Below are 20703 nucleotides of genomic sequence, written 5' to 3'. Positions count from 1 at the left end.
GAATTTTTTTTTAAAAAGTCCAAAACTCAAACACAAAAGTTTCATTACTAATTTTTTTTTTTAAAAGTCTAAAGCTTAACTCACCAAGTTTCATTACTAATTTTTTTTTTTAAAGTCTAAACCTTATCTCACCAAGTTTCATAACTAATTTTTTTTTTTAAAGTCTAAACCTTAACTCACCAAGTTTCATTACTAATTTTTTTTTTTTTAAGTCTAAACCTTATCTCACCAAGTTTCATAACTAATTTTTTTCCAAGGAAAGATAGCCAATTATGGCAGATGAAGTCGATCGAAGATTAGATGCGGCTTTGGATGAGGTTTTCGATGAATATTTTGAAGATACCTACACCAACATCGTAAAGAACCAAAAAAGGAAACATAGGAAACGTGCATATGTCGAACGAAACCGAGAAGAGGGTCATACCCGTCTATGGAATGACTACTTCAGTGAAATCCAACATTTCCGCCTCATTTATTCAGACGTCGTTTCCGCATGAACAAACCAGTATTCATGCGTCTTGTCAATTGTCTCTCAGAAACTTTTCCATTCTTTCAACATAGAAGAGATGCTATCGGAAGATTAGGTCTATCTCCACTACAAAAGTGTACGGCAGCACTTCGTATGCTTGCTTATGGCTGTGCCGCTGACGCCGTTGACGAATATCTCCGACTTGGTGAAACCACAGCACTTTCATGTTTAACCAATTTCACAGAAGGGGTAATCCAGTTATTTGGAGATGAGTATCTACAAAGGCCCAATCCAGAGGATCTTCAACGACTGCTCGATATTGGAGAGATACGCGGGTTTCCTGGGATGATAGGCAGCATCGACTGTATGCATTGGGAATGGAAAAATTGTCCAACCGCCTGGAAAGGACAATACACATGTGGATCAGGAAAGCCAACAATTGTCTTGGAGGCTGTAGCTTCACAAGATCTTTGGATATGGCACGCTTTTTTGGTCCTCCAGGTACATTAAACGATATTAACGTCCTCGATCGATCTCCTGTTTTTGATGACATTTTCGAAGGTAGAGCTCCAAGGGTACAATACCAGGTCAACGGACACCATTATGGTTTGCCTTACTACCTCACAGACGGTATATATCCAAGATGGTCAACATTTATCCAATCTATCTCAAACCCTCAAAGTCCAGAAGAACAGTTATTTGCTGAAGTACAAGAGTCAACCCGAAAAGACGTGGAGCGTGCTTTTGGAGTATTGCAAGCTCGATTTGCAATAGTCAAAAACCCGGCTATTTTGTGGGACAAGAGACAAATCGGGATGGTTATGCGAACATGTATCATACTGCACAATATGATCGTAGAAAATGAAAGCAATGGATATACTCAGTGTGATATATCAGAGTTTGAAGAAGGCGAATCGAGTAGAACTTCAGAGGTGGATATGTCATATGCTCGCAAGCCTTCAAATCTCTGTGCTATGCTTGAAATTCGTAGCCAAGTTCGTGACCAACATATACATGAACAACTTAAATTTGATTTGATTCAAAATATTTGGAACAAATTTGGTAATGATGAAAATGTTTAATTGTTGTATGTTTTTTTTTTTTTGTGTTTCAATAAAAATAACATTTTCAAATTTTTTTGTTTAAATTTTTTTTTTTAAGGATTCTAAAACGGATAACACCATTGGACCAACATTTCTGATTAGAGTCCTTAATTATTCAAAAAAAAAATATTAAATTAATGCTAAGGACTCCAATGGTGGGTGACACCATTGGAGGTGCTCTAATGACCAAATCTTAAGAAATAAAAAAAAGGAAGAATGACCAATTATCTGAAATCAGTCTTAGCATAAAGACTAAATCGAAAACAGTTTCTGCTTTGTCAAAAGTCCAGACGAAGACTATGGCTTGGCTTGCGATTTGTTGGATGAAAAAAAAACGACTAACGACTTGAGACAAAGTCTGAAAAGCTCTCAAGACAAATTCTATGATGAGTTGGTTTGTAATTTGGTGGATGGAAAGAATGAACAGTTGTCTTCACGACAGCTGATACAAAAACAACTAATGGCTTTGGAAAGTCTTTTGACAAAGGCTGCCAACGGTTTAACGAATCATAACACACAGTTTCTAAACAAGGATTATGAATCGAAAAGTAATTCTTTACTCTAGACAAAGACAATATGGGTTCATCCGTTTTTAGATATGTTGGATGGAAAGATTGACCAGCGGCTTAAAAGAAAAAAAAGGTCATTAGATGAAAAAAACGACTAATGGCTGAGAGAATACTTGTTGGATGAAGAAAATGACAGTTTTAAAAAGTCACAAGACAGACTACATGAACCAAAAGACTTAAAAGACCTATTTTATGTTTGATATAGCCCACAAGTCTTAAAAGTAGACGAAGACTACATGTTGGATGTATAGAATCACCAACTGTCTCTAATCAGTCTTAAGACGGATATGAAATGAAAACTACCACGGCTATGGAAAATCTCTAAAAGAAGTCTTTCCAGAAATGTCTATCGAGAAAGACTTGAATCCAATTTAGACTTGTTGGATGGTAAAACAACTTACAAAATGACACCCAACGGCTTAAAGATTCTTGACAACGACTATGAATCAAACACAGATTCTTATTTAACCACACATGCTTAGAAGTCTCTTGAGAAAGTATATGCCATATACTTGTTGGATGGTAGAAATCAACTAATGACATGCTGTATTGATGACCAAACGGCTTTAAAAAAAAATCATAAAGCAAAGCTTCTTGACAATATGAATCGACAATATGATCTTATGTAAGCACACGGCTTTAGGAGTCTTCTGAAAAGGACCATGGCTTGGTTTTGGTATAATAACCAATAGCTTTAAAAATGTCCCGGAGTCAAGACAGAGACAAAAAAATGGAAAAACAACCCACTGCACAAATGAAACAAATTTCTCATGACTGAGACGAGACTATGGATGGAGAGAACTGATTCTTTATTCTGCCAGAGGACTTAAAATAGAAAGTCTCAACACACAGACTACGAACCATAAGGTTTAAAAGAATTGATTTTGCTTAATATTCACAAGGCTTCAAAGTATACAAAGACTATTAAGTTGGATGGAAACAATGGCCAACTCATACTCTGAAATCAGTCTTAAACAGCGACTACCAATGGCTTAAGGAATCATAACGCAAAGATTCTTACTTAACTGCTTAAATAAGACTTGTAGGATGGAAAAGACGGACCAATGGCTAAAAGATGTCTTAGGAAAAGACTCTGAAAAAGTCCTTAGATGGGAAACAGCACAAGCAATGGCTTAAGACTTGTTTGTTGGGGAAACAAACACAAGCAATGGCTTAAAGATGTCTTAAGACAGTCTCTGAAAAGTCCTTACATGGATAAAAATGACTAATGGCTTAAATTAGACTTGTTGGATGGGAGTAAAAGACAAACAAGAGCTTAAGAGATGTCTTTACACAAAAGAATCGTAACTGAGAATTGTCTTTGCGATAACCACAAGGCTTAAGAGTATAGAGCGACCAATCAGATAACTAGCGCTTAAGAAAGTCGTAAGGAAAAAGACTGAATTAACAATAAAATGCTTACTTTTCTTACCCACGGCTAAAGTCTTTGATGGGAATAAAGTACAAAATAGCACACACAAGACGTTAGACCAACATCTTAAAACAATCTTAAGATAGACATTATTATGGCTGAGATAGTACTTGTTGGATGAAAGAAACAACAAACAGTTTGAAGAAGTATAAGACAAAAACTATGGACCCAAGGCTTATAGACATGTCTCTCTGTTTAATAACCACAACGCCTAAAAGTAGACAAAGAAAGAGCTCAAACAAAATTCATACCTTTTTAAAGTTTACATGTTGCATTGTACAACATAAAAAGAACAAAGAAGAAACAAGAAACAAGATAGGAACAGACTCTCAAGGTGGCCTTGTACAAGAGAAGTAGAACTGAGAGAGAACCACTAATGTCTGCCACATCGAACCTTAATTCCTCGTATGGTACAGGTAAACATTATCGTTTTTGTTTTCAATCAAGTTTTGGGTCTATACGTAGGATGTTTAATTGAGTTATCATTGAGCAGCTATGAGCGGAAATTGGAGGAGATAGAGGATTGAGAGAGGGTTTCCGAGTGCTTGTAACATCACTCATTTTCTAGGAAAATAATCATATTTTATTCTCCATTTGTTTATATTCAATTTATAAAGTGAATTTCTTTTTCTTTTTTCTTGCAACACATAAAGTGAATTTCTTAATTTTTAAAATTGAAATTACCCAAATTTACTTGACAATATAACAACGAACCTCGACTGAATGAAAACGATATACAAAAACACATAACTGCATGAGAACCAAGAATCCAACGTCCTTACAAAATTTTGAACAAACCTGCAAGCATAATCATGAAATTTTCAATGGAGAAAACGAGAACTGTTCCATAGCCAGACCACTATAGGTATGCAAAAATTGAGCAAATCCCATTAATTAAAGATTTTCACTCAAGTTTTTTTTTGTGTCCGTTTTCTCGTGTATAATGTATGAAGTGGAATACCCGTGAGCAAATAAACCTAAGGTGTTGTGTGTTGATATGCTTGCCAATAAAGCTGTTTTTTTTAATAGTATCCGAAAGTGCATTATGACCCTAATTATGTCCGAAAGAGGTTCTCTTACAAGATAACTACCAACTTCGTGTCCATTCAAGGTGGATTCATTAGTTTCTCTTTGAAAAGGTTCGAATGTTTACAGTCCTTCTGATGTCATATAACTGTCTATATATTCATAAACGTGGAAACCACACCAAGAACTTACCAGTATATAGTGGAAATTTGGTTAACAAAATTAGAAAGCTGGACCTTTAAGTATGCACAATTCAACCTGTACAAACACTAGAGATCTGCTCTTCTTCACGATTTGTCCCATTTTGCATTTATCCTCTTTCTCTGTCTTGCATAGACCTTACACGGCCTTGAATCAGTAACTTTATCTCTTCTTGTTGATAGTAGTTCGGAGAATCGTTCCATTTCAACGAGTACATGTTTCTTCTTCTGCCTACATGTTGTTTCGCTTCCACCACTTGTGTGTCCACAAGAATTAGATACTATCAAATCAACAAGATAGCTACAGACTTCACCATGATCATGAATTGATGAAACTGTCCGTTGCATTTGTTCTTCAACTGTCTCCTCTAGAGTTCCATTCCTCAGCATTTGTTTTCTGCTCGCCTGCGGTATTGTCAAACGAAATAGTTATGAACTGTAACTGATACTTATTATTAGCCTTAACTGCGTTACTAACCAGGAATACAAGATTCAACTTGGTCACTTGGTCGGAGTTCAATAGCTGAGCTTGCATGAGCTCTCGAAACAAAATTACAATCTCGCTGCTGATATTCGTCCCATTCAGATTCTGAATCATGCCAGAGATGCAAGACTCATCAAAAACACTTCTCAGCCACGCCGGTTTATTCTTGAGCCTTAACATGGCGACAGTTGCATAGACCGCAGGTTTGTGGTGGTTCACAAAGGTATTTGATGCAGAACACGGCATGGCCAAGGACACTGACATTTCTTCTGTAATAAACCTGTACCATGAGCTGGTCTTAAGCATCTCTGTTCTCCCTTCCATGCCTTCCCATCCTAGTATCATGGACAGACAAAGCGCAGAGTTTGTCGCTACTCTTATGTCATCATAGAATACCAGACCACTTAGTACAGCCTTCATTGCTTTCAGGTAACTCGGTGAACACCGTAGTTGCTCTTTTCTAATGTCAATCTGTTGTGATAGTCCAGTGAAAAGCTCCAAGAGACAGTAAGATGCCATGAGCTTGATTTGCGGTGTTCCAAAATGCATCAACCTGCACAAATTATGGCATTGGATGCAGACTACGGGTAGTGTTTCCAGGTTGCTCGATGGGCCACAGAAAGTTTGCCAATCCACAGCTCCAGCGAGAACAATCTGCAGGCTACAAGGCCAAATGGGAGTCAGAACCGTAGATGTATGATCTATCAGCGTGTACAAACTTCAGAAGCTACGTACCTTCTTAATGAGAAAAAGCAGAGAGGTAATGTGACTGCTAGAGCCTCCCAGATTTCAGTTTCATCCTGAGGCTGAGTCAGTGCTGGACCCCTTGAGCAAGCTACATCAACCACATTGTTGATTGCCGATACCAAGTACGAATTCACCATAACAATTCTTGAAGAATCCAAAAGTGCTCCATATGATGAGTGGTATAGAACCAAGCAAAGAATGCCAATCACCATCATACCTTCATGGTTCTGTGTTATGGCAGTGTCTCGCAAGCTCAAATAGTGTAACAACTACAAAACAAAAAGGATTCAATGAGTCCTTCAATTAGAAAGATGACAGTGTTGGTAGAGAAAAGGTTAAGTGGCCACACCTTAATAAACACAGCATTCCAGGATTCATCATTTTTTAGCACTCCAGGTAGCACAGAAGCTAGAATGTTGAATATTAGCACAAGTAGTGTAGCGAAAGATGTTCCCATGGATGAGTTTGTACAACTACAAACGAGTCTATGAATTGCATTGCCAATGCCATTCATGGATAAATGGTTGGAGGCAGTTGGAAATTTAGAAACGACCGTCGTCATTATATTTAAAATTGAGATAACATCACTCTCTTTGTCTCCATTCTCTGCAAGGTGGGTCAGCAAGTTAACCAAAAGAGTTGCGGCATAGTTGTCTCCTTCTGATATCATCTTTGCGAACCAATATGTGAGTGATCTCTGTCTGCCATCTCCATATACATTGTGAACTTCTTTTCCAATTAAATTGTTTCTGGAAATCTTTTGGATCTGGTAAGTTAAACCTTTGCTGATACTTTCTTGTTGAAAAAGCCACCTGAGCGATTCTAGATGAATATCACAGGAACCCAAGTCCCAATCATATTCGTTTAGTAGATGGAAGACTATCCTCTCGGCTTCTAGACTGTAAGATATCTGGTATCGCTTGTTTTGAAGACTCCTGCAAAGACTATATAGATTCACTAGTTGCAGCACAGCTGGAAAATCCGGGATTAAACTTATCCTGTTGACAAGAATGTATTGCTCCAAAGAAGCGAAAACAAGCTTATCATCTGCAAGCCTGCAAAAGATGCAAAAGAACATAAGGAAGAGAGAAACAAATTGCAGATCCTTAGTTCGTCCATCCAAAAACATAATTCGAAATGAAAAGCATAAGTCACCTGTCATTGTGTATCCAACCGGTATGGAAAATAACCAAAGCTGCAAGCTGGCAAGAAGCCAACTCTTGATTGTTGGAACTATCTTGCCCGAGCAAAAACAGCAAATCTTGTGGATCAGAAGGAAGACAGAAAAGAGCATCTCTGATATGCGACCCCAATTTCTGTCTGTGAAGAACATCGACAAGGGAACTGAGCATCTGATATACCCTCTGTTTCATCTTATCACTAGAGAAGTTTCCTAGACATCCAAATGCAAAGCTGAACCAATCTGCTGAAACAAGTATCTCCGCAAACTCCATGGCCTGAACATCTGAATTCTGAAGAAGAATGGAGTGAAAGCTTTCCATTATGCCAAGAATTGCTTCCTCATTGACCTCATTGACATCAGAAAGAAACCACGGTAGTAGATGTGATACACACACATCTATAACACATTGTCTTAATTCAATGCAACCAGTATTGTTTATGGATGTTGGTGAAGTACAGTATGCATATACTTCATTGAGTAAGTAGACTGCATGCGAGATCTGAGTTGAATCTTTCTCAGGGAGACTAAGACAGACCAAAACGGCATGTCTTAGGGAGTCTTGCAATGATTTAAACACATCTGGAGTCTCAGCAAAAGATGGGGTTTTCATTAGGGAAACAAAGACTGAGCAGATAATTGCAAAGGCATCCGGAAATAATCCCGTCTCTTGAGAATAATATCTTTCAAGCATCATTTTCAGAACCAGAGCAATTTCCTGAACTTGAGAACTAGAAGCAATCCCAGGGAAATCAGAAATACAGCCAGAAACAAGCTTTAGTGTTTGGATTTGAAAAGGATGACAAGGAACTTCGCCTACATAGTGAAGCACTTGGATGACTGAAGGAAACCCAATAACAAGTTTCTTCCGAAAGGAATGCTCGGCTAGGGAAAACAAATCAAGAACTCTGAGGCATGAGTTGATGACATGATCTTTACACTCTGTTCATGAAAATGAGTTCGTCAGTCAGATACATTAATCTATCAATGCTCGTGCAGATGTGAGCTTCCAAAAGACAAAACGGTAAGAGAGAAAAAGAAAGGAGCCAAACAGAAATTATAATTGAAGGCGAGTTTGTAGACTAATTGAACAAACTGTTATTTTCTTCTATTCACAACTTTATTGAAGTCCAATGCATCAAGATAAAAGTTCTGATCACAGTTATCGAGGAGGCTGTCATTACCTGATAACCGCAGTATCTCAAATATATAATCAGCAACATTTTCTTCTACCAGAACTTGAATCTGTTTGCTTGGAACACTCTCTTGGGACACATAATGGAAGATAAGATCAAGGGTTTTTATTTGCACCTCGCTGTCAGTGGAAAGCAACGGACCTTTGATGGCTTCAGCAAACAAGATATCTAAACAAGGCCAGGCGGTTACAGTTTCAGCCGTCAGCATGGGGTCATCATCCACTTCATCCAAGCTCATGCTGCTGACAGGACTTGTACGTGAATTTGCTAAGAGACCTTGCTGGGCCAATGTGGTCAAAAGGGCTACAAAGTTTCAAAATCTACGTTAGCTAAAAGATAGCAAACTTCTAATGAATGCAAGGCATTAAAATATATGTTAACCACATAAGAATGTAGCAGATAGGTAGAGAAACTTATACGAACCTATACAATTCAAACGAACCTCATCTCTCTGCGTCTTAGCAAGAGCTTCCAAGGATAGGGATAAGAGCTTAGGACACAGTGAAGAAAGAACCTCAGCTCCATCAACATCCTGTTCTGTGAACTGTAGAGCAGAGAATTTGTACAGAACGAAAAAGATTTCACCGCGGATCTCCTCACTAGCATGACAAAGAAAAGATAAATCACAACATGCCTCATACACACAAGATATAAAGAACAAAGGGCTTTCAAGTGGCTTATCCATATTACCTAGGTAACTGAAGACCTTCAACAAGTAGGCAAACAAGAGATTCTTTATCTCTTATGTGAGAATTGATGTCTATCTTCTCACTGCTCAGAAGAACTCCAAAGCAATGGAGCTGCAACACACAGACATTAAGCAATACGTATGAGAGATTTCATTTCTAATCAGATGATTCGCAATTTCACATCTAAACCTAATCAATCAGATGCATTAGTCTCAACGAGAATCCCCAACTATAGTGAAATTAAAACCTAAAAAGGCAATACGTATGAGAGATCGCATTTTCAGAAAATTCACAATGACTGCAACTACAGATCAAAACCTAATCAGAAGAATTGCAATTGCACATCTAAACCTAATCAATCAGATGAAAACCTCAGCTAGAATCCCCAATTGAAACCCTGGAAAGTCAACAATACCATGTGAAGCTGTCGTCGGCTCCAACCCAAGGCACCAGAAGAGAGCTGAGCAGAGACTCTCTCCACAAACTCCTCGCCGATGGAACATTCCTCAGCGGAACAGAGAAGAGAGATCGTATCCATAATCTGGCTCGCGATCGGAGCATCATCGAAGATTGAGAGAGCGTTGACGAGAGGCGATACGAGGAAGCGAACGTGTGAGGAGAGTAGATTTCGGAGGAAGATAGGCTCGGAGAGGGCGACTGAGAGCTGGTGAAGCGCGTAGGAAACGTGGACGGTGGGGGCGCGTGGATTGGAGACGAGGTCGGAGAAGCAGTGGAAGCAGAATGCTCCGCCTTGGTCTGTGCGTAGAGAAACTGTGGATCGGTGGCCGTTGACGCATGGCGGAGGTAGATGGTTAAGGTCCCCCGCCACAGGTTCACGGAGAAGATGATCGGAGTCTTGCACCTGCGAATCTAGAAAGAACATTTTTGAGTGAGCGCTAAAGAGCAAAGAAAAAGACTGATAAATTCGAATTTTTACCCAAAAATGAAACAAACTACGCCGTTTTGTACTTTGTGATTATTAACAAGAGACGGACAAAATCGTTTAAAACCCTATCTCTCGAACGACGTCGTTTGAAGTTCATAAACTCAGCAATCTCTTTAAACTCGAGTCGAGAAAGAGTGAAATCGAAATTTGGGGCAAAATTCGATTAGAGTTTCTCAGCAAGATGTCGTCATCCGTCGACAGTCTGTTTGCCAAATGTCAAAAATGAAGATTTTAGCACAAAAAGGTCGTTTAGGTATAGTATTTAATTGAAAAGAAGTTACTACTATACATTTCTGCACGATCATATTTGCCGAGTATAAATTGATCATATTTAAATAAATTGGGCTGGTTCTGGACGTTTTCTCGTGTAATATCTTCCCAATCAGCATGTAAGTGAGCACTTGCATGGGAGTGCGACTCACTTATATGCATTTGCCATTTGTCTAGGACTGTTATTGTTAAGACTTTTAACATAATGGCTTTAGAAAATGTTTGGCTGTTGCTTTTGCGGCTGTGACTTTAAAGAAAAAACATATTTTCTAAAGCCATGAATTCAAGTTTTTAGAAACAACAAAGGAACATGAGAAAAGAAAGTGAAGTTGGACTTTGATTAATTTTAGGAGCTTTGAGTAATTTTAGGAAAGCAAAAATCTGATTGATAAATTTATTGGCTTTAGAAACTTTAGATAATTGTAAAGCTTTCAAAGTCTCGAAAGTCTAGGGTGTGATTGGTAAAAACTATAATTTCATTTTTTGGCTGTAGAAATATTGCTGTGACTTTTTTTGGCTTTGGCTTTAGATTTTTAATTTTTAAAAGTCTTTAAATTTGGATTGTAAGAATTTATCTCTACAGAGCAATTATAAAAACATAAATTTAAAGAAGTGATGTGGACTAAAAACAAGAGCTGTGAGCTTTAAAAAATATATAAATCAAGATTAATGTAGATTTAGAGTTGTGGGTATAATTGTGGATGTGGAGAGCAACTACAACAATAGCCAATCACACCCCTAATCCCCAATCACAACCTTAATTGTCACTAATGGATCTTCTTGAAATTTTGGTAGTTTTCGGCGAAGTTTCTTGGCTCGCCACATCAAACAAGTAATAAAAAGAGGATATAAACCTTAGATAGAGTGTTCACATAGGCGAAAATAATCGGCCAATGGGAAACTATATTTTTGTCATGTCACCTCCTCTATTTGTTTTTATAAAATGATCCTTTAACTTTTTACTTAAACAATTATAAACGAAAATATTTTTTTAGTGAAATATATTATTTATATAAATATAATTATACTTTTTATTTACATAATAGTTTGTAAAGAAATATTTAGTGTAAATAATATCATAATTTTATAAAATGCTAAAATAAATTGGGTTGGTTTTCAACTTTCACAAATAAAAAGTATTATTTGTAAACTTAGAAAAGAATATATCATATAAGCCTTAGATAGAGTGTCCACGTAGGCAAAAATAATCGGCCAATGAGAAACTATATTTTTGCCATGTCACCTCCTCTATTTGTTTTTACAAAATGATCCTTTAACTTTTTACTTAAACAATTATAACCGAAAATATTTTTTTAGTAAAATATATTATTTATATAAATATAATTATATTTTTTATTTACATAATAGTTTGTAAAGAAATATTAAGTGTAAATAATATCATAATTTTATAAAATACTAAAATAAATTGGGTTGGAATTCAACTTTCACAAATAATATTATTTGTAAACTTAGAAAAGAATCAAACAAGTAATAAAAGCAGGATATAAGCCTTAGATAGAGTGTCCACGTATGCGAAAATAATCGGCCAATGAGAAACTATATTTTTGCCATGTCACCTCCTCTATTTGTTTTTACAAAATGATCCTTTAACTTTTTATTTAAACAATTATAAACAAAAATATTTTTTTAGTGAAATATATTATTTATATAAATATAATTATATTTTTTATTTACATAATAGTTTGTAAAGAAATATTTAGTGTAAATAATATCATAATTTTATAAAATGCTAAAATAAATTGGGTTGGTTTTTAACTTTCACAAATAAAAAGTAATATTTGTAAACTTAGAAAAGAATATATCAAGAATATTCTTTTTTAGGAGAGAAAATAGAAAAATACATCAGATACAAATTCATCTTTATTATGAAATTCCTTTATTTTAGAGAAAAAATAGAGGAATACATTGGAGATGGTCTAAGGCATGGCTGACGTAAATGATCGACGTTGAGATTTCAGCTTTTCTGATTCTTACTATTCTAATGTTTTAATATAATTTGAATATTCTTTTTGTTTTATAATATAATGGTTTAAAAGTATTTTTTGTTTCACTATATAAATTGTTTTTATATTTCAATGTAACTTTATATTTATTGGATATTGTGTGGCCAATTAAATTATGTAAATTACTGTGTAATTAATTAAATTTATATATTAAATGACAGTTTTCTAAAGTAATAACTTTTAAATATTACAGATTTTAATTAAAACTAATTACATTTTGAAACATATAGAATAATCTATAAACTAACTCTATATAGATATGAAGACAAAATTCTAAATTGGTCTTACCTTGCATTTCTCTCATTCTGTGCATTTCTAATTGGAATGAGATAATCAACATCTAATATTATGTCACTCTCAGTATATTAGAAATGGTCGAACCGTAAACCAATTAAAGATGATGTAAGGAAGACATAAAGATGTATTTTCAGTTATCACAAATATAGAATTAATTGACAACAACTTAATTATGTCCAGCGTAGGACAACATAGAAGAGTTTTCATGTCTTCTAATATTATAATATCTCACTAAATTAGTGGCTAAATCAGTTTTCTCTAGCACAAATACTCACTATATTCTTGGAGTTTAAGCTTTTCTATGTGATGATATTAGTAGTTTGATCCCAAGAAAAAGAAACGGTCGAACTGTACATTGTAATTGGAGAAAGAAAACAAACAAAAATCAACCGAAGACTTTTAAGGTATATGAAACAAAAATTGGAAATAGCAATTTTTTGCAATTAAAGAATAAGGCAAAAAAATTATAAAAATACAAAATAAAATAAAAAATATACACAGAAAGAAAGATTTAGTAAAGTAAAATCATAATATCATTTCCATAATTGATAGTGCTCAGTTACACTAAAAAGTCTAAATTTACAACATACACAGTTTTATTTACATCTTTAAACCTATTATCTAATTAAAATGATTCTAAAAAAATTGACAGCATGAAGATTTAGGAAATATATAATAAAATATAATACATAACGTTAAAAATACATTATCACTGATCACTAAAAAATCATGTTAGTAGTAATAAAAATGAAATATACAAACTACAAATTAAATATGCTCAACGCAAACACACATAAAAATGAAACATCATATTTGGATATATTTAAATAAATAATATTATATTCTTGATAATTTTAAAATTACTTAAAAAGAAACTAAATTATTAAAAAATTAATATATAAATAAAACTAAAGCAATATTTTGTAACGTCAAAATAATAAATAAATAAAATATATATTATGCTAATAAAATATATTTTAGATTTTAAAGACTTCTATTTCATGTAATATTACAAAATTCAAAATTTGTTTATTACAATTAATATTTTACCATTAGATATATTAAAATAATATTCTAGATCGATATTCAATCGTCAGTTTTCAACTATTACACGTAAAACAAATTATTAAGTACGTTTTTTTTAAAAGGGAGTTTTATATTTTAAGTAGGTTATTGGAGTACTTTTTGTTTTCGTGAATTTATTCAAGATGAGATTCCGATCATTTAAACTAAGATAATTTATGTTCTATACATAATTATATTTTTTTACATAACTCTAAAATCTCAGACTTGATTCTTCATATTTTATTAGTTAATTGTGTTACATAAAATAGAAATACTTACTTCAAACGAAAAATGTAAAAAAAAATCAAATTTAAAAATTAGTTATATAAAATTTATTATAAAAAATTCACATACAAATAAAAATGATAAATGTAATAAATTTAAATATATTATCCGTGCATACCGCAGAAAGGGATGTTGTTTGATTTTAATGGGTCAACTTGCGTTATTGTAACATCTCTCTTCTTCGAGGAAAGCTATTATATTTACAGTAATTTCTACATTTGTTTTTTCTTTTGGTCACTATTTCTACACTTGTTTAAATTCGAATTTAAGAGGTTAATTTCTTATGTAAAGCTCCTCTAGTAAAACTTGCGCGGAAAATATTTCTTACTGTTACAATGAGTTATACGATATAACTTAAAGAAAAACAACCAACGTCGAGTTGGCCCAGTGGTAAAGGGGTTGCGGCTGTAACTTCCACCACCCGGGTTCGATTCGCGCTGGGATGGACTATTTACAATGCTTGGGTTCTCGGCAAAGAGGTGAAAACACTTTTTTTTTAACCAAAAAAAAACTTAAAGAAAAACATAACAAGTTTTGCGAAACAGTTTCGCAAATACTAAAGTAGAACTATATGACGCATTCCTCGCGTAACCAAGAGCAAAATTACACGATATGTCTTTCAAATACAAAGCTAAACTATCTCCCTCGGCGTTACGGCCGCACAAATCATATTCAGCATTACGGCTCAGCGGCTTCAGAGAAAGGACAACCATTTTTTCGTAACATCAGTACGAGTCTGGTTCGACTTCCTCGATCAAACTTGGACCGTTTTCATATTTTTCCTTACTTAGAATTATTTCAGAGTGTTAGTTCTTTTTCAGACAGTCAAGTAAAGCATAATACGATTTGAATAGATAATCTGAGGTTCGAGTTAACAAGTCAGTTCGCTATAGGCTATTACATGAAACTCAGGATGTTCGGACAACTCGATGAAAATCCAGGCAAAGCGGAATTTTCGGACAGCGATGGTCGGATCCGAACAAGTGTTGTTGGATTCGGACAATACGGTTGAACTGGTCGGCTAGACAGCGATTGTCTGAAATCAGACAAGACAGTTAAGACTGTCGGCTAAGCTGAGATGAGCTGATTCAGTAGTATCAGTCTGATTCGGACAAGGCGGTTAGAGTTGTCGACTGGATCAGTCAGGTCTAGCTCGAGTTTCGTCTAAGTAAAACTGGTGGGAACAGTTAATGTTCGAAAAAGGGAAAAACTCGCGCTGGAACGCTTTGGAGCGCGGAGTGGCGGTTACGGATTAAGAGCCGCGTGTAAAATAAGCGGGAATGGTTAACTTGGCAGTTTCTCGGGCCTAAACCGCCCAACTGCCCATTTTAATCGTCTCCTTTGTCTTATTTCGCCATTTCTGTACGGAAAGGGGAAGAAAAAACCAGAGAGAAACTCAGTGAGAGAAAAGTCCGATTAAGGGAGAGTTTTCGATATTTGACTGGATTGATCAAGTCCGAGTCAAGAACGATCGTCTGTGGGGTGAATCCGACTGTCTGAACGTTTGAAGATCCGACGGAAACCGCTCAAGAGGTGTCATAAGAGACCGAATCAAACAGAACAAACCGACTCTAAGACAAAGGTGAGTGCGTGACCGTAGCCTATCGTACTGAATCGTAGTCTGATTGATAGGAATGTTCTATGTACTGATTGCTTGTCTAGTTTGAATTATCTGCTAAGTTCTGGCTTGGTCCGAACAGTCGGTTCCTTCCATCGACGCATCTGGATCAGATCATGCGCCTAGAGCCGTATTGGCCTGCTATGGCTTGACTGAATCTGATGGCGCGCTGGCTTGGAACGATTGGGTCGGCTAAGTAACTGACTGATGATAAGCATGTCCGTTTATTGACTGATTGACTCGATTGCTTTACTTGGCTGAGTGGGACGGAATGACCGCTCTCACTAAGCATACTGTTTGCTTATGCCTCCTTGTTTGGATGCAGATCAGGACCAGACCCGAAAGGGTATAGACATAGCTTGAACGCGGGACAAGGACAGGAAGGAAGGATGGTGGGTTTGGGTAGATATAGGACGAGATTAACATGTAATAGCCTATAGCGAACTGACTTGTTAACTCGAACCTCAGATTATCTATTCAAATCGTATTATGTTTTACTTGACTGTCTGAAAAAGAACTAACACTCTGAAATAATTCTAAGTAAGGAAAAATATGAAAACGGCCCAAGTCTGATCGAGGAAGTCGAGCCAGACTCGTACTGATGTTACGAAAAAATGGGTCGGGTCCTTTCATTCAGCCCTACACTCCTCGGCTTCATGGCCCTGCAAACTACTATTATGCTATATACATCCAATGGATTCGAGGTTGAGTTCGTCGGAGTTTTGAGTATATTTTAACTATTTTAGATATTTACGTTTGATTATTTGTATATATTTTGAAGTATTTAGACGAAATTAAAAGTATTATATATATTCTGGATGTTTTTATATATATTAAATCTAAAAATAATTAATATATATAAGTATATAAATCTATTTTGGATACCCAAAATACTTCGGATCGGATCGGATTAGGTTTCAGTTCTTCAAATACCAAAATTTTGAATAATTCGGATATTTAATTAATTTTGGTTCGGATTTGGTACTACTTATTCGGATTGGGATCGGTTCGATTCTTCGAATTCGAGTTTTTTTGCCCAATCCTATATAGTGACATAAAAAATAAATAGCATCATATTTTTTTAAAAAAATACACCAGCGCGGACGCGTGGATCAAAATCTAGTTTTGTTTAAAATTATAGGGTTCACAAAAAAAACACAATATCCAATTTATTTATCTATACTATTAAAAGAGAAAGAGTTTAAAAATATCTACCTACTTACGAAAGGTTGTTGCACCTATTAATTAGACTTAACCTATTATATGTGACCAATATTAATAGCTTAACCCTATTACTATAGATCAACCAAAGTTAGTTACTAATATTCCGGAAACTTACTTGAGCAAATAAAAAATGTGATAAAACAATAAGTGACTTCCAACTTTTAGTAATCATATTTATTTTATTTTGCTGTCATCTCCTGTGGGATGAGTTCATCGTCTACACATTCATAGATCATTTTCTTAGCTGATAAATTCTATTAACTGGAAGGATTTTTTCTCGTGATTTATGTATCAATTATATCATTTAGAATAGCCCCATATTATAATAATTTACACACCGGTTTCAACTAACATCCTATAGAAATCATAATCATCATTTTATATGAATATATGCATCGTCAGCTATGACACAACTAATATACATATGTTAAATATAAAACAATAATCAATATTTTGTTCAGTTTTAGTAGTAAAGTTCGGGACCAACTAATATACAAACTAATATCCAAAGAAATACGGATCCAATTAATTTGGTTCCGGTTGAGTCATCACCTCTAGTGCCTCCAACAGCACAAAGCAGAATCTCCTATGGGCTTCATAATCGTCTATGTTCCTTTTTCATTAAGTGGGCGTGAAATGACGGGAATGCCCTTGGAAGGTGGAAAAAAATTAAAAAAAAAAGAAAAAGAAAATTCGAATTTGGGGGGGGGGGGGGGATTTCGGTCTGGGTTTCATTAATTCAATTCAATTGAAACTGAATCAATTCAATTGAATTTCTAGAAAAAGAAAATTTAAAATTAAAAGAAAATAAAATCCCACAGCTCGAGGAGGAAAGCTCCTCTCCTCTACAGTTGCGGCTCCCACCCGAGAAGCTCGTTATTGTCTCTGGTTCGCAGCTCCCTCACAGCAATTCTGTTGTCGACGTCGATAGCTACTCCGGCGACGCCGTCGGACCGCAACGTTTCCACCGACTAGCATTCTTTCGGATAGGTCGTAATGCAGGTTAGTTATTCTCTCCTTAGCGAGCTGCAAGATAGAAATTTGATTTAGGGTTTGTAATTGAAAGTGTTGAAACAACATTGATTCTGGGATGATTTGGTTGATTTATATATGAAATTGTTATGCATTGGGGTGCGTGAATTGTCTTAATTGTGAGTAGCTTTGCACGGAGATCTCTCCGATCAATCAATCGTACATACATTTGAGTTCTTGTTTAAGCATTAAGCATTACTTTGTATAACTAGGTATAACAAGTAGAACTGATAATTGTTGTAGAGTAGGTAAAACTTGGTAAAACTGTTGACAAGTCGGTAGAACTAAGAACTACGGGTATAACTAAAACTTTTTTATTTTGTTCTTGCAGGATACAATGATGAAATATGTGAGCGTCTATTTCAAATTCAAAGGGGAGATCTCTTGTGTAACCTTGAAGACAACAGTGGGGGATATAAGTTTGGCAATGCTAGAAGAAAAGTTGTATAAAAAGCTTGCGTTGGATGAAAGTAAGGTAAAACTGGCATTGAAGTGCATGCCGATGGTGTATGGATCTGAAGAACAGCAAATTATTCGTGATGATGATGATCTGTTTGGTTTCCTAACAACTGTTGATAAAGGCAACCGTAGATCTCTTTTGTTAGTGGAGGAGATGAGTAGATCAGATCAGTTAGAAAAGGTGTCGAGAGTGGGCATAAGTTCGTTCGGTATGAACTACGAAGTGTTGCAGGGAAATGATGATGTTTATGATGAAATCGGACCGAAGGCCATAACTCTGCATGTAGAAAATGGTCAAGCAAATCAACAGAAGGATCCGATAGATGCAGAGAATGATTTTATGGATACGGACACCGCAGCGGAGACAAACACTGCAGCAGAGACAGACACTGCAGCAGAGACAGACACCGCAGCAGAGACAGACACCGCAGCTGAAACGGACACAGCAGCTGAAACGGACACAACAGCTGAGACGGACACCGCAGCAGAGACGAACACCGCAGGTGAGACGGGTATGGCTGCAGATAAGTATGTTGAGCAGCCACCTATAAAAAAAGGTAGTCAGGTTATAGAGGCTTGGGAAGACGGTTTGGGTCTGTATAAGCTTCAGGAGTTTCCAAGTAAGAAAGCACTTCAAGAGGTGGTCGATAGAGTTGCATTTGGTGAATGCTTTCGTTATGTTATCAAAAAGTCGGACCAGAGACGATTGGTGTTAAAATGTTGTGAAGCAACCTGTAAGTGGAGTTTACGAGCTGCAAAGATTTCAGAGACTGAATTTTTTTCAGTTAGGAGGTACACGGGTGTGCATACATGCTCTCGGTCTAATCAAAGTAAAAGCAGCAACATCGAGAGGAAAGGCTCAGCAGAATTAGTTGCAACTTTTCTGAATGAGGAATATCCTGGCAAACTAAGTACTCATGTTCTGAAAGATATCATGGATCTTATAAAGTTAAAACTTGGTGTAACAATATCCTACTCCACAGCCTTGAGAGGGAAAAATCTAGCTATTTCTGAGTTGCGTGGTGGTTCGGAAGAGAGCTACAAGATGCTATATAGCTACTTGTATATGTTAGAGCAGGTCAATCCGGGAACAAAAACAGGGGTGAAGTTGGATGAGGCAAATAAGTTCAAGTACCTCTTCGTAGCTCTGGGAGCTTGTATTGAAGGTTTTGCAGCCATGAGGAAGGTGATAGTTGTCGATGCCACATTTCTGAAGAATGGATATGGTGGTGTACTAGTATTTGCTAAAGCTCAAGATCCTAATCGTCACCATTATCCGCTTGCGTTTGGTGTACTCAACGGTGAGAATAATGCTAGTTGGACATGGTTTTTCGAGATGCTCAAAACTGCTATACCAGACTCTTCTGAATTAGTATTTATGAGTGATAGAAACCAGAGCCTAATCGCGGCTGTAGCTAATGTGTTTCTACAATCTCACCATGGCCATTGTATATGGCATTTGTCTCAGAATGTGAGAGGGCATGCTTGTAACACAACCAAAACCGTAGTCGCATGGAGATTTATGGAGTTGGCTAGGTGTTACACGGTGGCTGAGTTCGAGTCTTCTTACGCATCTTTTAAGGTGAGATTTCCTCCAGCGTACAAGTATTTGGAGGAGCATACAGATAAACGCACATGGGCTCGGGTTTATTTCCAGGTGTGAGATACAACTTGGACACTAGCAACAGTGTTGAGTCAATGAACAGTGTCTTTAGGGACGCCAGGAGGTATGCTTTAATACCATTGTTGGATACAATCATCAAAAAGTTTTCAGACTGGTTCAATGAACATCGGAAGGACTCTGTGGCTGGGTCGATTGATACCAAAATGGTTCCTCTTGTCGAGATTCACTTGCATAACCTATGGAGCACAACTGAGAAAACACCAGTGCGTGAGCTTAATAGTAATGAGCTTGAGTACGAGGTAACCGACACTGAAAATGGGAAGAATTATGTTGTGAACTTGATAGAGAAGAGCTGTAGCTGCAAGGTGTATGATTATGAAAAGTATCCTTGTCTGCACGGACTTGCTGCTTACTTATATTTCCTTGAGGTTGAAGCTGCTCCTGGTCGTCGACGTGATGTCAAGATAGAGTATCATGAGTTGTGCTCGAAATATTACTGGACGGAACTTTGGGCATTGGCGTATTACAAGACCATTTATTCTGTGCCGGACAGGTGTGATTGGAATGTACCAGATCACATCAAAGAGCTTCAGATCATACCTCCGGATCGCCTCAAGAGGAAGGGAAGAAAAAAGAATAAGAGGAATCCATCTGTTGGTGAACGACGTAAAAGGACACAAAACATAAGGCGACCAAGGCAAAATTTCGGTTTCAGTTGGCTGTTGTTTGGAATGCGGCGTAGTAATCCCAGTGAATCAAACTAG

The 20703-nt window shown here is 36.3% G+C and overlaps 3 protein-coding genes across 3 annotated transcripts; 2 read left to right on the top strand and 1 right to left on the bottom strand.

The window, feature by feature from the left end:
- Positions 1–511: 511 nt before the first annotated feature.
- Positions 512–3930, top strand: LOC125582957. The gene is made up of 3 exons (XM_048749436.1): positions 512–833; positions 971–1464; positions 3865–3930. The coding sequence occupies exons 1-3, from the start codon at positions 512–514 to the stop codon at positions 3928–3930; spliced, it is 882 nt and encodes a 293-aa protein (XP_048605393.1).
- An 807-nt stretch (positions 3931–4737) lies between these two features.
- On the bottom strand, positions 4738–10040 carry LOC106388550 (protein PUTATIVE RECOMBINATION INITIATION DEFECT 1). The gene is made up of 9 exons (XM_013828653.3): positions 9511–10040; positions 9097–9206; positions 8830–9005; positions 8395–8709; positions 7186–8152; positions 6380–7085; positions 6019–6299; positions 5278–5944; positions 4738–5204 (listed from the first exon to the last, which is right to left on the bottom strand). The coding sequence occupies exons 1-9, from the start codon at positions 9976–9978 to the stop codon at positions 4887–4889; spliced, it is 4008 nt and encodes a 1335-aa protein (XP_013684107.2). The 5' UTR covers positions 9979–10040; the 3' UTR covers positions 4738–4886.
- A 7780-nt stretch (positions 10041–17820) lies between these two features.
- On the top strand, positions 17821–20703 carry LOC125582956. Its single transcript, XM_048749435.1, has 3 exons — positions 17821–17826; positions 18188–19972; positions 20083–20703. The coding sequence occupies exons 1-3, from the start codon at positions 17821–17823 to the stop codon at positions 20701–20703; spliced, it is 2412 nt and encodes an 803-aa protein (XP_048605392.1).

Source organism: Brassica napus, chromosome C3 (genome assembly GCF_020379485.1).
Source record: "Brassica napus cultivar Da-Ae chromosome C3, Da-Ae, whole genome shotgun sequence".
NCBI classification, from domain to species: Eukaryota; Viridiplantae; Streptophyta; class Magnoliopsida; order Brassicales; family Brassicaceae; genus Brassica; species Brassica napus.
The sequence above is the reverse complement of the archived record's forward strand: the minus strand, read 5'-3'. Positions and strand labels throughout refer to the sequence as shown.

What these genes read in the sequence shown, in the direction of transcription:
- LOC125582957 (XM_048749436.1), top strand. Translation starts at nt 512, where the DNA reads ATGCGTCTTGTCAATTGTCTCTCAGAAACTTTTCCATTCTTTCAACAT. An exon ending in GATGATAGGCAGCATCGACT is followed by an intron (nt 834 to 970) that starts GTATGCATTGGG and finishes TTGGTCCTCCAG; the next exon opens with GTACATTAAACGATATTAAC. An exon ending in TGCTTGAAATTCGTAGCCAA is followed by an intron (nt 1,465 to 3,864) that starts GTTCGTGACCAA and finishes CAACATAAAAAG; the next exon opens with AACAAAGAAGAAACAAGAAA.
- LOC106388550 (XM_013828653.3), bottom strand. Translation starts at nt 9,978, where the DNA reads ATGTTCTTTCTAGATTCGCAGGTGCAAGACTCCGATCATCTTCTCCGT. An exon ending in GAAGGTCTTCAGTTACCTAG is followed by an intron (nt 9,006 to 9,096) that starts GTAATATGGATA and finishes TTGTCATGCTAG; the next exon opens with TGAGGAGATCCGCGGTGAAA. An exon ending in GGTTGGATACACAATGACAG is followed by an intron (nt 7,086 to 7,185) that starts GTGACTTATGCT and finishes CATCTTTTGCAG; the next exon opens with GCTTGCAGATGATAAGCTTG.
- LOC125582956 (XM_048749435.1), top strand. An exon ending in GGGCTCGGGTTTATTTCCAG is followed by an intron (nt 19,973 to 20,082) that starts GTGTGAGATACA and finishes ATCATCAAAAAG; the next exon opens with TTTTCAGACTGGTTCAATGA.